Genomic DNA, 20,513 nt, shown 5'->3' on the forward strand with positions numbered 1-20,513 from the left:
ACAACATTCCCTTCAGCCAAAGCCTAATCCAGAGCAAGGCCCGAAGTCTCTTCAATTCTGTGAAGGCTGAGAGGGGTGAGGAAGCTGCAGAAGAAAAGTTTGAAGCTAGCAGAGGTTGGTTCATGAGGTTTAAGGAAAGAAGCCGTCTCCATAACAAAAAAGTGCAAGGTGAAGCAGCAAGTGCTGATGCAGAAGCTGAAGCAAGTTCTCCAGAAGAACAAGCTAAGATAACTGATGAAGGTGGCTACGCTAGACAACAGATTTTCAATGTAGACGAAACAGCCTTATACTGGAAGAAGATGCCATCTAGGACTTTCATAGCTGGAGAGGAGAAGTCAATGCCCGACTTCAAAGGACAGGCTGACTCTCTTGTTAGCGGCTAATGCAGCTGGTGACTTTAAGTTGAAGCCAATGCTCATTTACCCTTCCGAAAATGCTAGGGCCCTTAAGAATTATGCTACATCTACTCTGCCTGTGCTCTGTAAATGGAACAACAAAGCCTGGATGACAGCACATCTGTTTACAACATGGTTTACTGAATATTTTAAGCCCACTGTTGAGACCTACTGCTCAGAAAAAAAAGATTCCTTTCAAAATATTACTGTTCATTGACAACGTACCTGGTCACCCAAGAGCTCTGATGGAGATGTACAATGACATTATGTTGTTTTGATGCCTGCTAACACAACATTCATTCTGTAGCCCAAGGATCAAGGATTCATTTCGACTTACAAGTCTTATTATTTAAGAAATACATTTTGTAAGGCTGTACCTGCCATCCACCTGATGGATCTGGGCAAAGTAAATTGAAAACCTTCTGGAAAGGATTCACCATTCTAGATGCCATTAAGAACATTCGTGATTCACAGGAGGAGGTCAAAATATCAACATTAACAGGAGTTTGGAAGAAGTTGATTCCAACTCTCATGGATGACTTTGAGGGGTTCAAGACTTCAGGGGAGGAAGTAATTGCAGATGTGGTGGAAACAGCAAGAGAACTAGACTTAGAAGTGGAGCCTGAAGATGTGACTGAATTGCTGCAATCTCATGATTAATGGATGAGGAGTTGCTTCTTATGGGTGAGCAAAGAAAGTGGTTTCTTGAGATGGAAGCTACTCCTGGTGAAGATGCTGTGAACATTGTTGAAATGACAACAAAGGATTTAGAATATGACATAAACTTAGTTGATAAAGCAGCAGCAAGGTTTGAGAGGATTGACTCCAGTTTTGAAAGAAGTTCTCTTGCGAATAAAATGCTATCAAACAGCATTGCATACTACAGAAAAATCCTTCATGAAAGGAAGAGTCAATCAATGTGGCAAACTTCATTGCTGTCTTATTTTAAGAAATTGCCACAGCCACCCCAACCTTCAGCAATGACCACCCTGATCAGTCAGTAGCCATCAACATCAAGGCAAGACCCTTGATCAGCAAAAAGATTACGACTCGCTGAAGGCTCAGATGATGGTTAGCATTTTTTAGCAATAAAGTATTTTTTAATTATGTACATTGTTTTTTTAGACATAATGCTATTGCACACTTAACAGACTACAGCACAGTGTAAACATAACTTTTGTATGCACTGGGAAAACAAAAAATTCAAGTGACTCGCTTTATTGCAATATTCACTTTATTGTGGTGATCTGGAACTGAACCCGCAATATATCCGAGATATGCCTGTATGGGCTAAGTTTATGCACTGAAGTGTGGATTGAAAAATCAGCTTCTAAACAACCCTTGACTCCTTTTGAGGAACAAAATTTTGCCGAGCATATATAACATCCAAGCTTCTGAAGCTGACCTTCAATTTTTATTTAGGACATTCTAATACTAACCAAGCACACAAAAAAATGTTTTGTTACAAAGATACATGCTACTTAGGAAGAGATTAACCTATGAATCCTCCAGACCATACTCCTAGATTCCACCTTCCAATGTTTCTTTAAAAATTACATATGCAGCTGATTTGAAGATTCCAAAACATCTTTGCTGCATTATGAAGATAAAACATTTACCTAAATACGTATTTTCTGATTTTCTGCAACTATAGAAGAGATGTCTTTGTTCAAGTAAAACTGACCACAAGGTTTGAATGTTAGCAAAAGAATACCTTACCTAGTTGCAACTCTTATTTAGAGAAATAAAACCCCAAGCAAGTGAATGCAATAACAGCACAACAATATGAGAGTTCCTCCTTATGGAATCCTGCCAAAATTATCTGTTTAGATGAATGGCCTGACAAAAGAGAACCATAAATAAGGTTACTCTTTCAACATCATAAAGTTGACGCAGATCCTGCCCAAGCTAGTTTTGTATAAAACAGCAAATAAATCTAAGAAATAAACAAAATGCAGAGAGATCTTTTATATCAAATAAGTCTGCCTATTTATTCAGAAACTGTTTGTGCAACAATTTTTGGCCTGTCTGAAATGGTTTCTCTGATCAGATCTGTTCTCAGCCTACATCACTATACATACTGATTATTTACTATCCTGTACAGCATATTTCTGGTAACCAAGTTCAGTTTAAAACTACAATTATTAAAATGAAGTACCACCTTGCAATTGTCTATGGGGCTTTTTTTTTCTGCCCCCCAACCTCCCCAATAGTTTAAACTGGATAATGAAGAAAGAAGCCTGATGAGAGCATTTGCAGCAAGGGGTTAAAAAGCACTAAAAACATAGTTTTGAAAAAGACTTCAAAATACTTTCAGTAAGTAAAGAAGCTATATGGTTATGTAAGCAACAGCAGCATCTGTAATATCTTTAAAATAAAATGTTTAAACATGCAGTCTAGGTGCCCTCTGCGAGATTTATGGGTTAACTTCTCAATATGCCATATATATTTTATATAAGTTTTTTTGTAAATAATGAAAGAGTATTTAAACCTACATCATTTAACAGGATACAAACAGTGCTGGGCAAGATAATTTTTTTAACACATTTTCTTTCCCAATTAAAGGATTTAGTGACCTACCAAATCCTGGAATGCTTTTGAGACTGGATTTGAGACAGATTTTTTCAAGTCTGAGGTAGCTGTATCGCAGCAGGCAGTTCCACAGGAACATCCAGTCCATTCGTGTGCGATGGTTCATGATAATGACACTCCTTTCTCCAGGAACAAATCCATCACCGGTGACAACAACCTTGGCACCAAACACCATCTCCAGCAAAGCCTAGAATTAACATTTAAGTATAATGACTTTATTCCCAGAAGAGAAGCAACAGCCCATTAGCAATCAAAATTAATTTCAATGCTATCATTTCATTTATTTACACACATTGTCACTGGTAAACAAACTTCTCATTGTTTTCTAATTAAAAAAAACAGCTTTTCCACAATAACAGTCAGCTGTTTCCTTTAATGAAAGAGGAAACAACAATTAAATTGCACTTCTTAAAAACCTTTTCTTATGACCAAAGTGTCCAGCATGAAGCTTAACTTGCCCCATTTTTTCCAGAACACTATCAGGTGTGAATAAAAATATGGGAATCAGTATGGATTGTAACTTGCTGGGTAAAAACTACAGAAAGAAAAACTGGCTGCACAAATCATCTATTGCTCAGTATCATTAGTGCTGGGAAGATACTTGAAGCTGCTCTGCTCTCTGCCTGGGTCCAAAGGGTCAACACATTTGTGCTTAATTTCTACCTGCAAGAATGGCTAGAATATAAATACAGAAAGAGCAGCTGACAGGGAGAAATCCCAGACAAGCTTGAATATAGCACTGATAAACACCTATGTCTGTTCAAGTCTACAAAGCTATCTTGAAGTGTGGGCCTTCCCTGCCCACAAATGCTGATGCACATCTAAGAAGTTCCTTCATGATGCAGGAACTAAGCCTTCAACTTGGAAGGATGCAAAAAAGAAGCAGGGCAAACAGCTTTCTCCACTTGGCCTAGGTGGAGATAATCAATGATATTAAAAGCTCACATATAAAACATGTTTCTTGTTTCACCCACTACATTGCTCTTAAGGGTCAAGTTATAAACTACGGGCAGGTGGTTTATCAGAAGGAAAAGAGGGCCTGGTTTCATCACCCAGCACCGCTGGGCCATACAGTACATAACCCCAGGCCCAGCGGCATGCTCTGGCCATGTCCACACCACTCGAGTCTCGCAGCTTCCAAAGCAAGGCGGCCACATCCAAATTGCCTATTGGAAATGGTTTCTGACCCACTTTAACTCCCCAAAGCACGCCAGGAAATGTAGGGAAGAGTGCTGGTTGGCCATAGCAAAGGAACCAGATGAGGCAAATAATTAAAAAATACGGACAACTGAATGGTAGTGCGTGGCACCATTTAATACCTAATCTAGAACACAGTGGAAAGGTACAAAATTCCAGGAAACAGGGGCAGACAACAGAAATTACCTAAAGGTATGACTTAGAGCCCTGAGGTTTTGACTGCTATACCCAACCTCTTAGCATGGAAGAATAAAGGACCAAAATGTGATTGGACTGACAAACATCTAGAGGGGTAAATTTAACATTTGGCCTTGAAACAGAAAATATAAGCATTTAGGATTTCCCCATTAGCTTCTCTTCTCCCTTCTCCCCCTAGGAAAATACAGAAAAAGAGCAAAGTCTAGTCATTTAAAAAGAGCCCCAGGAAGTAGAAGACTTTTCTATTCTGCTCGTCCTTCTGCCACCTCTGCGCCACAGAAGCTTAAAGAACACAAATTTCTCAGTTTAAGCTAAGTCACCTATAAAATTGGAATGACAGTTCCACAACCGCATATTACTTGAGATCTCAGAATGAAAAGCATTATATGTGCCAAATATTAATGCTGTTAATAATCCAGCTCACTCTAATTCTGGCAAAAGTGTAGCTCATCAAGAATAACCTGAACCACTGCAAAAGCAGAACAGGTTGTATAGCTCAAAATGGAAGAGATTTTTCTTCACTTCAGAAAAGAGAGAAGCAGCCGATTTTTGGATAGTTTAGTAAGAATCTTACTACTTCTTTAATATCTAGTTAAACATATCAGTGAACAGATCTCCTGTTCTACATAACCAAAATGCTAAAACAAGACAGACTATAAACTGAAGCAGTTAAGGACCCAACTAGTAACCTCTTCTGACTCTGCTAGAAGGGATATAACATTTCAGAGGAGTGAGGAAGACGGAAGTTTCTTAAAACTACAGAGGCACAGCTTCCGTGCTGGGAGTCCCACTGGTCCACATCAGTTTATCCTTTGGAGACACAAGTCCCTGCTTTTCCTGACCAAGAATGGAGTTGTGTTAGGATGGAAAACTAACTCAGACAAGGTCTGAGACTGAGAAAGGTTGGGTGAAAAACCACAGAGACCCGTTTTTTTAACCTAAAACCTTGAGTTTCTTTTAAGACGGATTCCTTTTCAGAAAAATATTCAAATTATTTTGGTTTAGTCCCAGTGTAGACTGAAATCAAACCTCTGGACTGCAAAAGTTACCGCAAAGTAGTTGTAATAATCCAAAGTTATAAAGCCAGGCAGCTAATCAAATAAAAGGCCAGTAGTTTGCAATTTGGGGGAGTTTGCAATTTTAGAAAAATCAGGAGACAAAAAGAGAAAGGGTCAATCTTCTGACACTGTCAGTACTCAGCTAAATTTCATCATGGCAAGAAATAATGATGCCTATATTCTCTTTGCTGGTAATTATTTCATCCCTCTTAATTTCATTGCATTTAGTAATGGTGAAAAGGACAAAAATTTTACAACATGAAACAGCTCAGATCCCTTTAAAACAAGGAAAACCAAAATTATTTGATGCATCAGAAGGTACATATTTCTGAGCATCAATATAGCATTTTACTACAGAAAAAATAAGCAAATCTTTAAAAGACCTACAGGAACAAAGCCTCTTGATTTTTAGAGAACTACAGACAAAGAGACAGTTAGATCCCATTCATACCAACTTTCTCCAGGAACAATTCAGGGAAAAGCTTTGTTGTTCATTTCCAGATTGCTATAGCTATAATAATGATGCAGTATAAATGAGGAAGACTTCATCTCTACAGGAAGTTCTTCTTCTTGTCCTGAAATCATGTCTCTAATTCAACTACAAGGACTAAATTCTAAGAGGATTAAGTAACAGAACAGTAAAGGTCGGCAACAACATACCAGACAGTGAATAATTTTCTTAATTAGATGGATGGAACACAGTAGAAAGGAGGAGTTTCTAAGACAACTCATTTAGGAAACTCTGCTATTAAAAAAAAACAAAAATAAAAAAACAAACAAAAAAAAACAAAACTCCTGCTTACTAGTGCTTCACCCACCCTCCTCTGATCAGCATCCAACTGACACTGGATGGAGATATCAAAAAGGACTTTTCAGGACTAGAATTAAGATGTGGCATTAGTTAAAACATAAATTAAATTGTGGGAGAAGATGGGGACTGCAGACAGGCACACAAACATTCAGCAACACTGAGCTGAAACGGAAAGTCTCCACTGAAAGCAAGAACGTTAGAGTCTACTCAACAAAAGCATAAAAATCTTTTTTTAAAAAAAATCCGAAGTGTTAGTAAGCAAACTAAGTCCTAGGATAACTAACAGTTGGCTCAAACTGCAACTTACCACTGGGAGTGTGAACCAAGTGGCCACAACGCAATCAGTGATCCAGCGATACCAGGCCGGTGAGATAACCATCAAAGGTAGAAAAGGACTGAGCATGAAAATACTTCCAAAAAAGCTTCCCAAGAATAGTGCAAGTAGAAAGTATATCCCTTTCCATGACACCATGGCTCTGAAAAAGAAAGTTGGCATTATGTTAGATAGAGATAAGCCACAAGTAATTATAGAACTCTTCAAATCCATAGGTTCAGTTGGAAGTAATATTCCCCCTTTTTCCTCATGGTTACCAGTGCATGAAGACAGTAAAAGTAACCAAAATATTCCACCTTACAAGCAGCAGTTAGAGAACAACTATATAAACACGGTAATTTGTAAGGCACATTGGGACATTAAAGGGGTCATAAAAGTACCGGCTACATCATAATTTCCTCCACTTATTACAGTATGTAGTTCCATTCTAAAATCTTCAGAAAGCTATTTTTATAACACAAAGCTACAGCAGAACTATATAAGAGAGTACCTCCTACATTAAACTTTTCATCCCTTATCTCTGACTTTGGTAAAGTACTAATGTTGGCATTTTCTGAAGATAAGAAACATTGCTTTTCCATTTCTCCACTGTGTTTCTTCTTGCTAAGCGCAGTGCTCCAGTAACTTTTCTTCCCCATCTAGCAAGGACCGTGCGTGCCCTCCTGCAGGACCATCACACCTTGCATGACATTTAGAAGAATCTGACCAGCCGTTTCCAGCACTATTTCCCTTTCATCACAAGAGGACAGGCAAGCAGCCTCGGAAACTTCCCAGCTCACTCTGGCTTAGAGAATTTGGGAGTTTTTGAACTCTGTTGTACTTCAACTGTCCTTATCAGTTATTTTCCAGTGTATTCCACCAAAATCCAGCCTTTGGTTTTTAAGACAGTAGTCTAGACTTGAAATATTTCAGTGTCTGTAGTATCAGCTAGACTTCCTTATTATAAATTAAAATGTACAACGCATAGAGCTTCTTAATGCATTATGGCAGAACACTCATAGCAATCCTCCAAGCATTTGTAATGGCTACAAGCTTTTACAATTTAGCGACTACTACCAGCTATGACAAAGCAAATGTGGAAATATCAATTTTCTAAATTAGAGCCTAAAAATAGACTGTTTCCAGCTATTTAGGTCTCAACCAATTGTTTAGAAAATAAAAGGTTAAGTAGAAGTCACTTTTCAGTCACTTTACTGAATTCCTCTTTTGACAGGCTATTTTAGAAATTATAAGAGCTCAGACAGACAGGACTTCAGGACAAGAAAAACAGGAAGCTGGTGTTTTTAATTTTAAAATGAGCAATGGAAAAGTAATCCATTAAGCCTTGTGTACTGTAACATACATGATTTATCTCAAGTGTGTTTTTGTGTCATAGTCCATAGCAATAAAGGTCGCACAGCAAAGTATTGAAAAGTCAAGAAATAGCAGTGGTAGCGTTGCTAGCACATGACCTTGCTTCTGCTACTTCAGACTGACAAGTAACAGGAAAGTAGCTTGATTTTGGTATACTTTTAGGTTTAAACAATGTCCTAAACTGTACATATTTAGAGAAAGGGCAGGACAAGAGGCCACAGAAGGGGAGGGGGGGTTGTTGTTTTTTTTCTAATGTAAGAAGGATATAGGAAGCTGTATTTAGCCTGAATTCTCCAGCACAGCAAAAAAATAACACTGAATGCAAATGTTTGCTGATAGTTATACCAGAAAGATTTTAATATAACCAAGTTTGAATTCAAACAAATACACATTATTTACATCCTGAAGTGCACAGTCCTCCCTTTCTGGCTAGCACCAGGAGCTACCTAACCAACTGGCCACATATGCACACACTAAGTAGGACCAATTTTAACATTTTGAAGGATCCTTGAGGAGCACTGCCCTGAAGAAGCAATGCTCCAAATGCATTCTTGTATTTGCTACTGCAAACCATGTGGGGAAAGTCTTAAATAAAGGTAGAAGAGGACAAAAGAAGAAAGCCAGAGGACAGAAACAAAAGGAAAGGCAAAAAAAAAAAAAAAAAGGCATTAATTGCAGCAGGGCTGGAAGAAAAGAATTTCTCCCAACATGTCAGCAGTTGAGGCCTGCAAAAGAGACTACAGGGGATTAAAATTCAATGTGCTTGATCTAATCAGGAACATGAATTTTTCTGAGGAACAAACAAAGCAAAGCAACTGGAAACATCTAAGGGCAGCTTTCAGACACGTAAATCCCACAAACAGGAACAGAGCAGTTTGTTCAGCTACAGCCAGCAGCTCTGGTTCTTCCCAAGGCTGCTCAGAGCCGCTGGTCACCAGGCCAGGCAACATGACGTCTGCCGGGCGCCCTGGCTCCAGGCGACAACGCGGAGGCGCTCTGCCCAGGTCAAAACGCTGCCCTCCAGCAGCACCACTAACCCGGCGTAAATGACAGCAGACACTGCCAGGTGCTGCTTCTCATCCCTTCCCAAATAGCTCTTCCTGGTTGAGAACTGTGCTTCAACTCTTAGCAAAGCCATCTTGATCTGCTATTTACAGGCTGAGCTTTTGGGTTTACATTTGCCCTTCTCTCAAGTTACAGAACAGAGTCAAATATTAAAAAAAAAAAAAAAGTTTTCTGTATTTTCTATGGAAGATTGTCTCATAAACTTCTTTTTCCCCCTAGACAAAGGTATCTGAGCAAAGACCTTAGGAAGTTCAAAAGTTTCTTTTCTTCAGCCTGCACCCCAGAAGCATTTTGTTTAAGAAAGATTACAGCATATACATATGTAAGTCATACTACGTTCCACTGGCTTAAACACTGCAGCGTTTACATCTAGACACAAATGATATTCTGTGCCCTTTTAATCGATGCCATCTATCCTTCTCACAGTCACAATTTTAAAATGTGACACATCCCATAAATTTTGCTTATTGCTTTCTATATAAATACATATATATGTACATCTTTACACGTGTATATATCTGGAAGGATACTCTCGTCATTCTGAGTATTACCTTCATCACAATAAAATACATCCCATGCAAACGGGTAAGAGAATCAGAAAAACAACTCCCTCTTATGAATGCAAGCAAAACCACAAAATGAGAAACCTGCGGTAGGCTGACCAGTGGAAAAAAACCATTCAACTGGCCTCCTGAATTGAGCACTCCACGGGATCATTTTAGCTACAAGGTGAAACTGCCCACACACTCAACTCGTTTATTTTTGTTTGTGGCTTCACGTGACAGAATTACAGCCTGGACAACAGGGTACATGATTTAAAATGTATCTGCCTACACATGTCATCTGGGAAACATGTGCACCTATTCTCTTTGTGACTGTCAGTGCCGGACGGGTATTCATCTCACAAGGTCCTGCGCACGCTGGCTGCCGCTGGCACGTGCCCGGAGCTGGCAAGCAGGTCAGCGAGAGCATCGCTCTGCCTGTGCTTCGAGCAGGGAGGGGAGAGAGAGGAGGCTGCAGAGCCAGGCGGGGTTTGACACGTTCGCTAGACCAGGTGTGTGCAGCGCCAGGGCCACGTGCCCTCCCAACTCCCTGCCTCTCCCCCCGCCGCAATACCCAGCGAGTTTGGGACGGAGAGCAGCGGCACGCTCCACGGCCAGGCCACCATGCCCTCCCAACTCCCTGCCTCTCCCCCCGCCGCAATACCCAGCGAGTCTGGGACGGAGAGCAGCGGCACGCTCCACGGCCAGGCCACCATGCCCTCCCAACTCCCTGCCTCTCCCCCCGCCGCAATACCCAGCGAGTTTGGGACGGAGAGCAGCGGCACGCTCCACGGCCAGGCCACCATGCCCTCCCAACTCCCTGCCTCTCCCCCCTGCCGCAATACCCAGCGAGTCTGGGATGGAGAGCAGCGGCACGCTCCACGGCCAGGCCACCATGCCCTCCCAACTCCCTGCCTCTCCCCCCGCCGCAATACCCAGCGAGTTTGGGATGGAGAGCAGCGGCACGCTCCACGGCCAGGCCACCATGCCCTCCCAACTCCCTGCCTCTCCCCCCGCCGCAATACCCAGCGAGTCTGGGACGGAGAGCAGCGGCACGCTCCACGGCCAGGCCACCATGCCCTCCCAACTCCCTGCCTCTCCCCCCTGCCGCAATACCCAGCGAGTTTGGGATGGAGAGCAGCGGCACGCTCCACGGCCAGGCCACCATGCCCTCCCAACTCCCTGCCTCTCCCCCCTGCCGCAATACCCAGCGAGTTTGGGACGGAGAGCAGCGGCACGCTCCACGGCCAGGCCACCATGCCCTCCCAGCTCCCTGCCTCTCCCCCCTGCCGCAATACCCAGCGAGTTTGGGACGGAGAGCAGCGGCACGCTCCACGGCCAGGCCACCATGCCCTCCCAACTCCCTGCCTCTCCCCCCGCCGCAATACCCAGCGAGTTTGGGACGGAGAGCAGCGGCACGCTCCACGGCCAGGCCACCATGCCCTCCCAACTCCCTGCCTCTCCCCCCGCCGCAATACCCAGCGAGTTTGGGACGGAGAGCAGCGGCACGCTCCACGGCCAGGCCACCATGCCCTCCCAACTCCCTGCCTCTCCCCCCGCCGCAATACCCAGCGAGTTTGGGACGGAGAGCAGCGGCACGCTCCACGGCCAGGCCACCATGCCCTCCCAAACACCACAACGCCGAAGGCGGCAGCAAGAGATGCCTGTGGGGCTGGCAGTAAGACTCTGCCAACGAGTCCTACCAAGCCAGGAGAGGCTGTGCATGGTGCTGTCCCAACGCTGCCCCAAGTCCTGTTGTGCTCAGTTTATCACGGCTGCAGTTAGCTGAGGAGTACCCGGACACCTACTACGCAGGATGATAGGGAACGGACAGTATTAGCATCCCTTTGCACTTCTCAGTCCCTTAAACACCTTGCTGGGAATCAAAGTATACTTATACATAAATAAATCAGCTATTCCTACTCTAGCTTATGTGTTCAACAAGAGAAGCAATGGCTACAAAGCAATGCAAAAAATATATGCTCGAAACTTCAAAGCATGATTAAAAAAAACCCAACCAAATAATCCTGATGGGAAAGGTGTAGTTAATAAGAACTTATAAAATGATCTAAAAGAAATGTGAAAAATCTCAAAACAAAGAGAACCCAGAGCTGATTCATCTGAAAGATGAGATGCATAAGAAATGAATTAAAGGATTGGATAGGAAGTAACAGAACCTAAGCGTTTTCCAAGTACAACGCTATTCCTTTTATTGCTGTTGACAACCACCTCTTCCTATCGCAGCAATCACTCTCAACACTGGATTTAGCATATATAAAGGCTTTTGTGCATTTTAAAGCCTCCTTCCATCTGCTGGGTAGGCTAGTGCTGTGAGGAGATGGTCAAAATTATTTCATGATTCAGGTTCAAAGCTGCAAACTGTTAGAAAGAGAGCACCCTCATACCGGGCTTGTAGTTTTTCATCTATTTTGTGGCAGAACTCCAAGTTATTGGGGTACTGTACATTCACATGTTCTTGTTGCCATAGCAGAAGGAAAACATTTTCTGTCTCCAGGTAACGGGAAACAGTAATTCTTAAAATATAATTTTTGTTTTACATTTCAGTTAATTTTAAAAATTCTTGGCTACGATGGGACAAATTACTTTCCAAAACAGTTGCATTTTTGTAAACTTCATCTTTATTAGAATTTTTTCTTGAAAATGTTTCAATACTTAAGTAAACAAAGTTTTTGCATAGTTTTGCAGAGGTATCTTCCTGTGATCAGATTTTGGCTTGTTTTGCTTATCATCTACATGTTTTTATTCAAGGTACAGCTGGAATGACAGACAAACCACAGCTTGTTATGATGATAGTTTCAAAACTTTTAAACAGTGTCTATGAGAAGCCTGTTCTCTACAACAAAACTAGTTTTTCATCATGACAGTTTCTATGGCTTAGAAGTGTGCAAAGGATGCAAAATAAATTTATCTGATTAAAAATAAAAAGATTCTTCTACTTCTAAAATTAAAGGTCTAGAAGTTTCATAGTAGCCAAGACTCGCTACACACTTCACATTTCCTTGAGAGTTCCTAGTAATTTAAAGATCTTGTAGAAACAGGTTAAGGGTAACTGCCTTCCTAGATCATTGTAAAACAAGATTTACACTATGAAATTAAGCAATGTTATCTGACAAACAGAGCCAGCTGCCTGACAACTGTAGAGACTTAAGTATTTAGTATTATGCAGCAACCAGAACAGTTTTTATTACATCACTGAAAAAATAAAGAAATATTCTTTAGTGCCAATAAAACAACATTGTATTATTATTGGTCAGTATGTTTCTATTCAATAGCCACAGGCAATAAAGCTGCATGTTCATTAGTCTTCATGAACTGAATAGGAATACTAGGGATTCGGTCTAATTCTTTTTTAGTCAATTGCCAGTGGAAAAGGTAAATGTTATTTTCAATTAAAATGGAGCAGAAAATCACACAGGGAGCCAATTATGCCTTTTCTCTAACAGTTTTCCAAAGAAAGCCAGCAGTTAAGTGCAAACAGACTTAGCAATTTAGTTCTACCTTCCCTCTAAGCACGATGAATTACAGAGGTGAGCTGGAAATTCCAATCCCCAATTCAATTTTGCATTCTGAAAAATAATTTCCAAGACAGAAGATACAACTTGCACAATAATTTTTTAAAACCTTTGCTCTGGTTGTACTGAACTGTATTTCTTCAAGGAGGTGGTCAAAATGGGAACAAAGACTGACAATTTCCCAGGTGTCCATGAAACATTGTCAAGGTTATGACCCAGACTTTTACTTGATCACTAGTTTTTAAGGACAGTAAAAAAAAAATTTGCCTAGACAGAAGAACAAGCCGGTCCTTAGCAGCTTGGAAGGCAAACAACATAGGGGCCTCAGAAACCAGTGATCAGATGAGCAGAGTGACAAAACACCAGATAGACAAAATCACAGTGGAAATGATACATCCTAGCAGGATGTTTCAGGTCCAACAAATCACTAGGCTTTTCTGTTTGTTTGTGTGTGTTTTCTTTCTTTCTTTTTTTTTTTTTTTTGGGGGGGGGGGGCATCTAATATATAAGAAAGATTCCAAAGGCAATTCTTACTAACTCCTGTACTCAAAGCAAAAGGCTGGTTTATACATAGTGGCATATTTTAAAAAGAAAATTGCTTGTAACAAACTAATAGATAACTCAATTCTACATATCAATTATACAATAGATAACTTGAGATCTACAACTTACCCTGTCTCTTTGACCACATAATTTCTCACTTGTCTCTCAGTTAAAATAAACAGCAGAAATTACAGAGGAGGCTATGACAAGAAGAAGCTGAATTATTGATCACACAGATACCCACTCTAATCAGTAGCCCATAAAATACAGGCAAGAAGCCCTGACAGTTTCCACAGTTCCCACTTTATAAACGATATTTTACTTCTGATCCTTCTCTTGGGTACCTCAATATTTTAAGGAATATACAACTACGGCACAGATCACCATTACAGAAAAAAAATGTGAAGGAACAGGCAATTAACCATTAAAACTATTTCTCTTTTATTCAGTTCTTGCATTTAAAAACATCCAGCAGATTTAATGCATGTTGCAAGGAAAAAAAATAGGAGAGGACAATAAAAGATAATTATCTCCATGAACTGCATCCCTGACCCTCCCCAACAGTACAACGGATATTAGCTTACACATGCACAAAATAAAGAGTACAATACTTAATGAGTAATTTCCGTAAATAATACCAATAAAATATGATTACTGCTGCATCTTACAATTTATTATCTCTTTGATTTGCCAAGACTTAATCTGACTATTATAATTCAATCAAAGATTTAATAGAATATTTAATTTGCTCTTCCAAGTAATTGCATCTTTCCAAATGCAAAAAACCTGGCTGAGATTCTTTGCAGTACAGCCATTAGATACTGTAAGCAGATAATTCAGACAGGGTACAGACATCAAATTGGTCTGATAGTTTTTCACTCTTGTTTACCTTAATTCTTTCCACTGTTGCTCCAGCCAACCATTAGACCAATAAACCTTGAATGAGAGCATCAGGTAAGGTATTTAAAATCATTTGGAAGAGTGTGTCATGAAACAACTACAGCTGCTTCCTGAAAAAAAATGATTTATGGGAAGTAGCTTGTTTTTATTCTTTACTATATTCAGAAAATCTAGTATAATTGACAATTTGAGCTGCTGTAGCAAGAACTGTGCAAGGAAAGAGCTTTTTCTACCAAAAGCTACCTCATTTTTTATTATGTATGTTACACATACACAAATAATTTCAAATAGCTGCTTCATGGCTTTCCACATATATAGTTGATTTTTATACCATCCTTCAAGTTACTGTGGCCCCGCAAGCCTGCATTAAGCAGCACTCAGTAAAGTGCATGCCCTGGCTAAGAGGGCTTCAAAAACAGGTTTAGCAGGTGAAGAACAGGTCCTCCCCCCCACTTACTAAAAAAGTTTTGAACATATCAAAAGAGTTTATTCTCATTCAGCACTGGATAAGGATGTCCCCTAATATGATCTTCCAACAAACATGGAACAGTGATCAGCTATGGAATTTTATTAGGTAAATAATGCAAAACCTGCATGTAAAACCTGCAAGTTAGCTCTAGGTCCAGTCTGCATTACAAAAAAGCTACTTAGGGTTGACAGCTGTCAACCACAAGTCCTCAGGTTTTAAAAGTCTGTAGGAGACCAAAAAGATGACCAACTTTGATAAATAACAAATCCAAATGAAAAAGACTAAAAGCAGATAAAACATCAATGTTTCATTTTGTAACTGGAGAGATTACAAACAAACCAATGAATCAAGAATTTTTATTTCCTGCATCAGAATTTCAGTTCACAGCTATTCTTAGAGGGGGCATTTATAGTTTCAGAAGCATCTGTTTAACAACAAACTCCTCAGTTGGGGAACAGAAATCAGGTATTTCATGCTAAGCAGCAGCGAGTCAAACACAAAATGAGTAGTGTTCAGTACAGTACTTTAAATCTCTGCTATTAGGAAGTAAACCAAAAATTACTCCCTGGGAACAGCAAAATCATCTCAAGTTATTCATACACATTGTGATAGATACTGAATGCACGATTAAAGAAAATGCTGAATTTCCAAGCTTCTAAAAACTTTGCTATATTCACCATTTCCAAGATAAATTGCTTGCTTACAGTTTGCTTACAGAGCAGTAACACAGAGCTTCCTTCTGTGTGAAGACACATTAATGGGACTTCTAATGGCTTTTCTACCATCATCAAGATAGAATTTTCTCATTGGGTTAACATCACAGAAGAAACATAGAAGACAAGTACAAACACAATTCAAACAGCCTGTTCAACAAGCAATGAAAACCACCAACCACCACTAGGGTAACAACAGTGTGACAAAAGGCTTAGCCTAACTCATACTGTTCTAAAGAGTACACTTATAAAAACAAAAAGGGGGCTGGGGGGACCTAAAAGCAGACTTTCAGAGGCATAAAAGGAAGGTACCCAACTTGGAGAAACTTTCATCGAGAGATTTGTGCCCATGACTATCCTTTACAAATTTTCCCTCAGTTTTAAAACAGAATAAATTAACCCAAATAATGCCTCCTTTTCCACTTATAATGCATGCAGCAAAATCAAGGGCAACAGGTGCATTTCATTCTGGATGGGTAATATTACTGTATATCCTTGTACAGTATGCCCGAGCAATTTTTTGTTTTAAAGCATCTTTTACGCTTTGAGAGTCACTACCTGTAGAACTGTAATTACATAGGTCAGTTAGTGTGATCTTTCACATTACTAGACTGTTTCCTGTTCTTAGTAGCTTGTTACATGCTATATAAAACTTCAGCAGGCCCAGTCTTAAAATTCCCAACATCAAACTCACTAAAGTCGGTGAGGATCCACTTAAAATAAATGGCAAAATCACATTATAGATTTTATCTAATCCCGAAATTGTTAAAGGACTGAAAAGAAAAGCTAGAGACTTATCTTCATTTCTTTACCCAGTAAGTCATTCTGGCTAAACAGTACTTACATAAGAGATGGAGAACACTGTCCACAGACAAATTTATGTCACTATTTTTACAATAAAGACAAATTGTTATTAACAATTGCATATAACTCTGCCAAAGCTTTGAGTCTGTGCAACTGCTTCAGGCTTTTTTTTTTTTTTAATACATTTCCAAGACAAATATCAAAGAAAAAAAATTATAAACAACATTAAAAATGTTCTAGCCATTTAATTGGAAAATTCCACACTTTGGAGAACTTGAAATTTTGCAGAGCTGCCTTTCTATCAGGGATGCACAGCACTTTGAAGAATACTTACACTTCGGCAAATATTACATGTTTATAACAACTTTAAAAGCCACATAAATTGTAATTTTTGAATGGGTTATGCTTACAGGCTGGCTGCTTTCCAAGGTAAGCATAGTAGAAACAATAGACCGGTTACCTGGCAGACTTAGAAGCAAAGCAGGAAAAATGCAGTAATTCTACAGAAAATGTACCAACATTTCATTCCCACTAGAAGCAGCGGAAACAGTCTGCATTTGATCCATTTCTGGACATGAAATCCTGTTCTCCGTCTCCTATGCTTTGGTGAAGATGGAACACCCAAAAATGAAAAGGCCAAAAAGCAGATACTGACAAAACACCGTCACGCTACTACCTAACAATAATTCTGCCTCAACACCTGACAATAAGAAGTGAAGTTCTGCTGTGCTTTTCAGAGGCTGCTTGGAGAATACACTTCAAATCCAGTTTGCACAGCTTACCCATAGGATTAGTCAAGAGCATATCAGGCTATTTTTAAGATACCTACATTGCAAACCAGTGTTACAAACTGCAGCTTTGACTCCATCTTCGGCTCTGCAATTCTTTCCTTCCACCAGCCACAGAGGGAAGCCTCTCTTCTGACACAACTCCAAAAGGGAGTCCTCAGGACTTCGAGTTGATGCAGGTCTTCAGAACGACTTCTAACAGAGTGCTGCATTTCACAGTGTAAACACCAACTTTGCACAACTGTGTGGTGCTGCGCATAGATGCTGGCTTTGCCTGGGAAGGCGCACAGCTGAGTTAGCCGCTCTGTACTTGAGCTAATAAAGCGCCGTGTCTCAGCAGGGATTCTGAGCCCAGGCACAGCAGCAGGCTGATGCAGATTCGGCGCTTCTAGTTCCAGGGCTTCTGAATCTGATTTTACAGCACACACACACACTTTTCTTCAAACTTTAAATATTCTCAAAGCCAGAAAATATTTTACCAATATTATATAATAAAGCAACTCATGTTTCTTGTTAAAGCTGAAAGGCTTTGGTCCCTCAAACACATAGGAGGATGTGAGCTACCATTTGATTCTTATTTGTAAAATGTTTTGCATTTAGATGCAAAGTGCCCAGTGGTATTGTTGAATGAATAAGGAGATATTTTGCATGCGCATTTAGCAAGGTCATTTTATCCTATAACAATTTACCAGTATAAGCAGCTACGGAAAGTAATTCAATGCTGAAGCAACTGGGGAAGCTATCTGCCAGTTCTTATGCAATATTTTACAAAGCCTCCAAAATACAAATGGAAAAAAGCAACATTTAAGACTAAGACGTTTAGCTTTACATTATGTAAAATAATAGCTCATTGGAAACAGAAGCTCAGTTTCTAATTAACTTTGCCAAACTAAAAGGAGTTCATAAAAAAAAAGAATTAGAAGTGCTTTAATAGGTGTTATATTTCCCATCAGAAAGACCAGGACAATGTAACCATGAAAATGAGTTTCAAATCAGCTGCAAAAACATTCAGAAAACACATTCATTAGACAGACACACTGTGGCAGATATATATGCTAAGCAATCCAAGAATAAAGTATTCATGAAATTATGACAGAACAGTAAGTCAGAGAAATAACCCACTATAGCTATCCAGGGACTACTAGATTTTACACATGTAAGCATTGGTCTAGTTTAACAAGAGCTATTAGGAAAAAAGGAGAGGAAAGCAGGAAAGCTGCACAAGAGCCTCAGATAAAGAGCTCCCAAGACATGCTTGGGACACTGTTATAGAACAATTGACATCTGCCAGTCTCCCACTCAGCAGCAGTTATCCTGCTGAGGTTGGGAGCTCATAAATAAAAGGCAGCAACAAGTATAAGTGCCTCAAAAGTTGCAAAGTGGTAAGGAAAAGGGTCAAAAAGACAAAACAGCTTTTAAAAGGCAATGATCCATGAAGCAAAAAACTGGTTGGATAGTTGAGGAAACTATGCCAATCATATCTTAGGGGTGGGGGGCCAGAAGATACAGAATACCCAGACCTACACCAAGATCATCATGTGGAAGATGAGCAAGACATGTGACAAGGCAGATTTAGGCTAGAGAAAGTTATTTATTGGTATTCCTTCTCCCCCTTAGAATAAAAATAATAGAAGAAACTAAGAAGAAATACAATGACTTAATCTTTGCACTAGATAAATCATATCCAAAAAAGGAAGATATTTGCCGAGATCAGGCAGTGTAGATCATGCTACCAGAAATATCTAAATCAGAAATCTCTTTTCATAGCAGTTTCTCTAGTCACGGAACAGTTTAGTATCAGCTGTATCTAGAGTCTTCTTTTGAACCAGACAGATTTAGAGCTAATGACCTAAAAATTCACTATGATGGCTTACTTTTTCTACAGGAGTTTCACTTCCAAGAAGATCTAGCATCTCTCAGTTACTTCCAAGTGGGAACATACCCTGGCATGTGTCTCCCCTCTTCACTAAGTGCCCTGACCTTTCAGAAGAAAGGTTATACAAAAAACACAGAATTCCTGGAAGGGATCTGCTATTTTTGATTAGCATACTAGTATCACAAAAACAGAAGCTAGAAGAGTTTATATTCAAGCCGTATAATAAGCTCATTAATAACTGAAGAAACCTGAGCAGCTGGTTAAGGATACACATGAGAAAGCCTGTACATCTTTCTTGTTGAGTTTGCAGAGGAATTTCCAAATACAATCATGATTCTCTTTAATAGCTCTTGAAATGCCTTTAAAGAGTTCATTGCAATGGGCACAAAGGAAGTGATATTTTTTTGGGGGGGGAAATTATGAATTATGGACTTGTCAAAAACAGACATTCATGATGTTCCATTTCCCTCTCTCCCTCACTGCTTCCCCCTGTGATGCTATGAAGGTATATACACTGCTGAAACTCTCAATACTCCCAGTTGACCAAAGGACAGTGTATCTTTATATAATGAGACAATTTCCATTCAAACAATAGGACCTCAAGAGAGATGAGGAAGAAATTAGTCCTCCTCTGGTTCTACTGCAAGGTCTGCTGAGGGTAAGAAAAAAAAGTCACAAGCACAGCTACACAGTGGAGCCCAGAAGCCACTGCATTAAAAATAACAGAATCAAGCATGAAATATTCTTATGCCCCAGAGCTTAATGACATTTTTCATATGAGCATGGAACAGTTAGCTAAGCTAACCTACGTTTAGAAGATCAGCACTGAAAATTTCTTTGCTGTCAGTTCACCCAATCAAGTAAATACCTCGATAGCCAGGAGCAGGAGTAGTGATGGCAAATAATGCAACACAAGAATCAAAGACCTGATAATACACAGGGTCACGTGGACTCTATTAAAGATATTCATTTATGCCAACATAAGCAAATACTAACAAGGGTGAAAACTATTAAGAGAAACTATAGTTATAGGACTTTCAAACAAGGGACAGTAAAGTTGTTTCAACTTTCTACTAAAATGTTATGAAGCAATTAAGTAGCACTTGGGGTCACTTGCTCTCTTTCCCAGGGACATAAAACCAAAAAGATATGCAGAGTGCTGTTTCTCAAACTCATGGGCAGAATGAAGAATATGTGAATGTCTGAATGGCTGCATCTGGGAAGCTAACTGAGGAAACATCTCTTCCTGTAAAACTTACCTCATACTGAGCAAGATCATGAACCTAATTCTCCATAATGGCACTAAAATGAGAGCCCATCTCTTCTTCATCCAAACCACTAT

At 39.9% G+C, this 20,513-nt stretch overlaps 1 protein-coding gene across 2 annotated transcripts in view; it reads right to left on the reverse strand.

The window, feature by feature from the left end:
* The window catches only part of LCLAT1 (lysocardiolipin acyltransferase 1), a 127,783-nt gene that overhangs the window by 75,836 nt on the left and 31,434 nt on the right, over positions 1-20,513 (reverse strand). For both annotated transcript variants that reach the window (XM_067292959.1, XM_067292960.1), the window contains 2 exons: positions 6,559-6,727; positions 2,976-3,174 (listed from right to left, as the gene is read on the reverse strand). In XM_067292959.1, the coding sequence (XP_067149060.1) occupies positions 2,976-3,174; positions 6,559-6,723 (364 nt within the window). In that variant the 5' untranslated portion in view covers positions 6,724-6,727. The remainder of the gene's footprint in view (positions 1-2,975; positions 3,175-6,558; positions 6,728-20,513) is intronic.

This window comes from Apteryx mantelli, chromosome 3, assembly GCF_036417845.1.
Source record: "Apteryx mantelli isolate bAptMan1 chromosome 3, bAptMan1.hap1, whole genome shotgun sequence".
Classification (NCBI taxonomy): Eukaryota; Metazoa; Chordata; class Aves; order Apterygiformes; family Apterygidae; genus Apteryx; species Apteryx mantelli.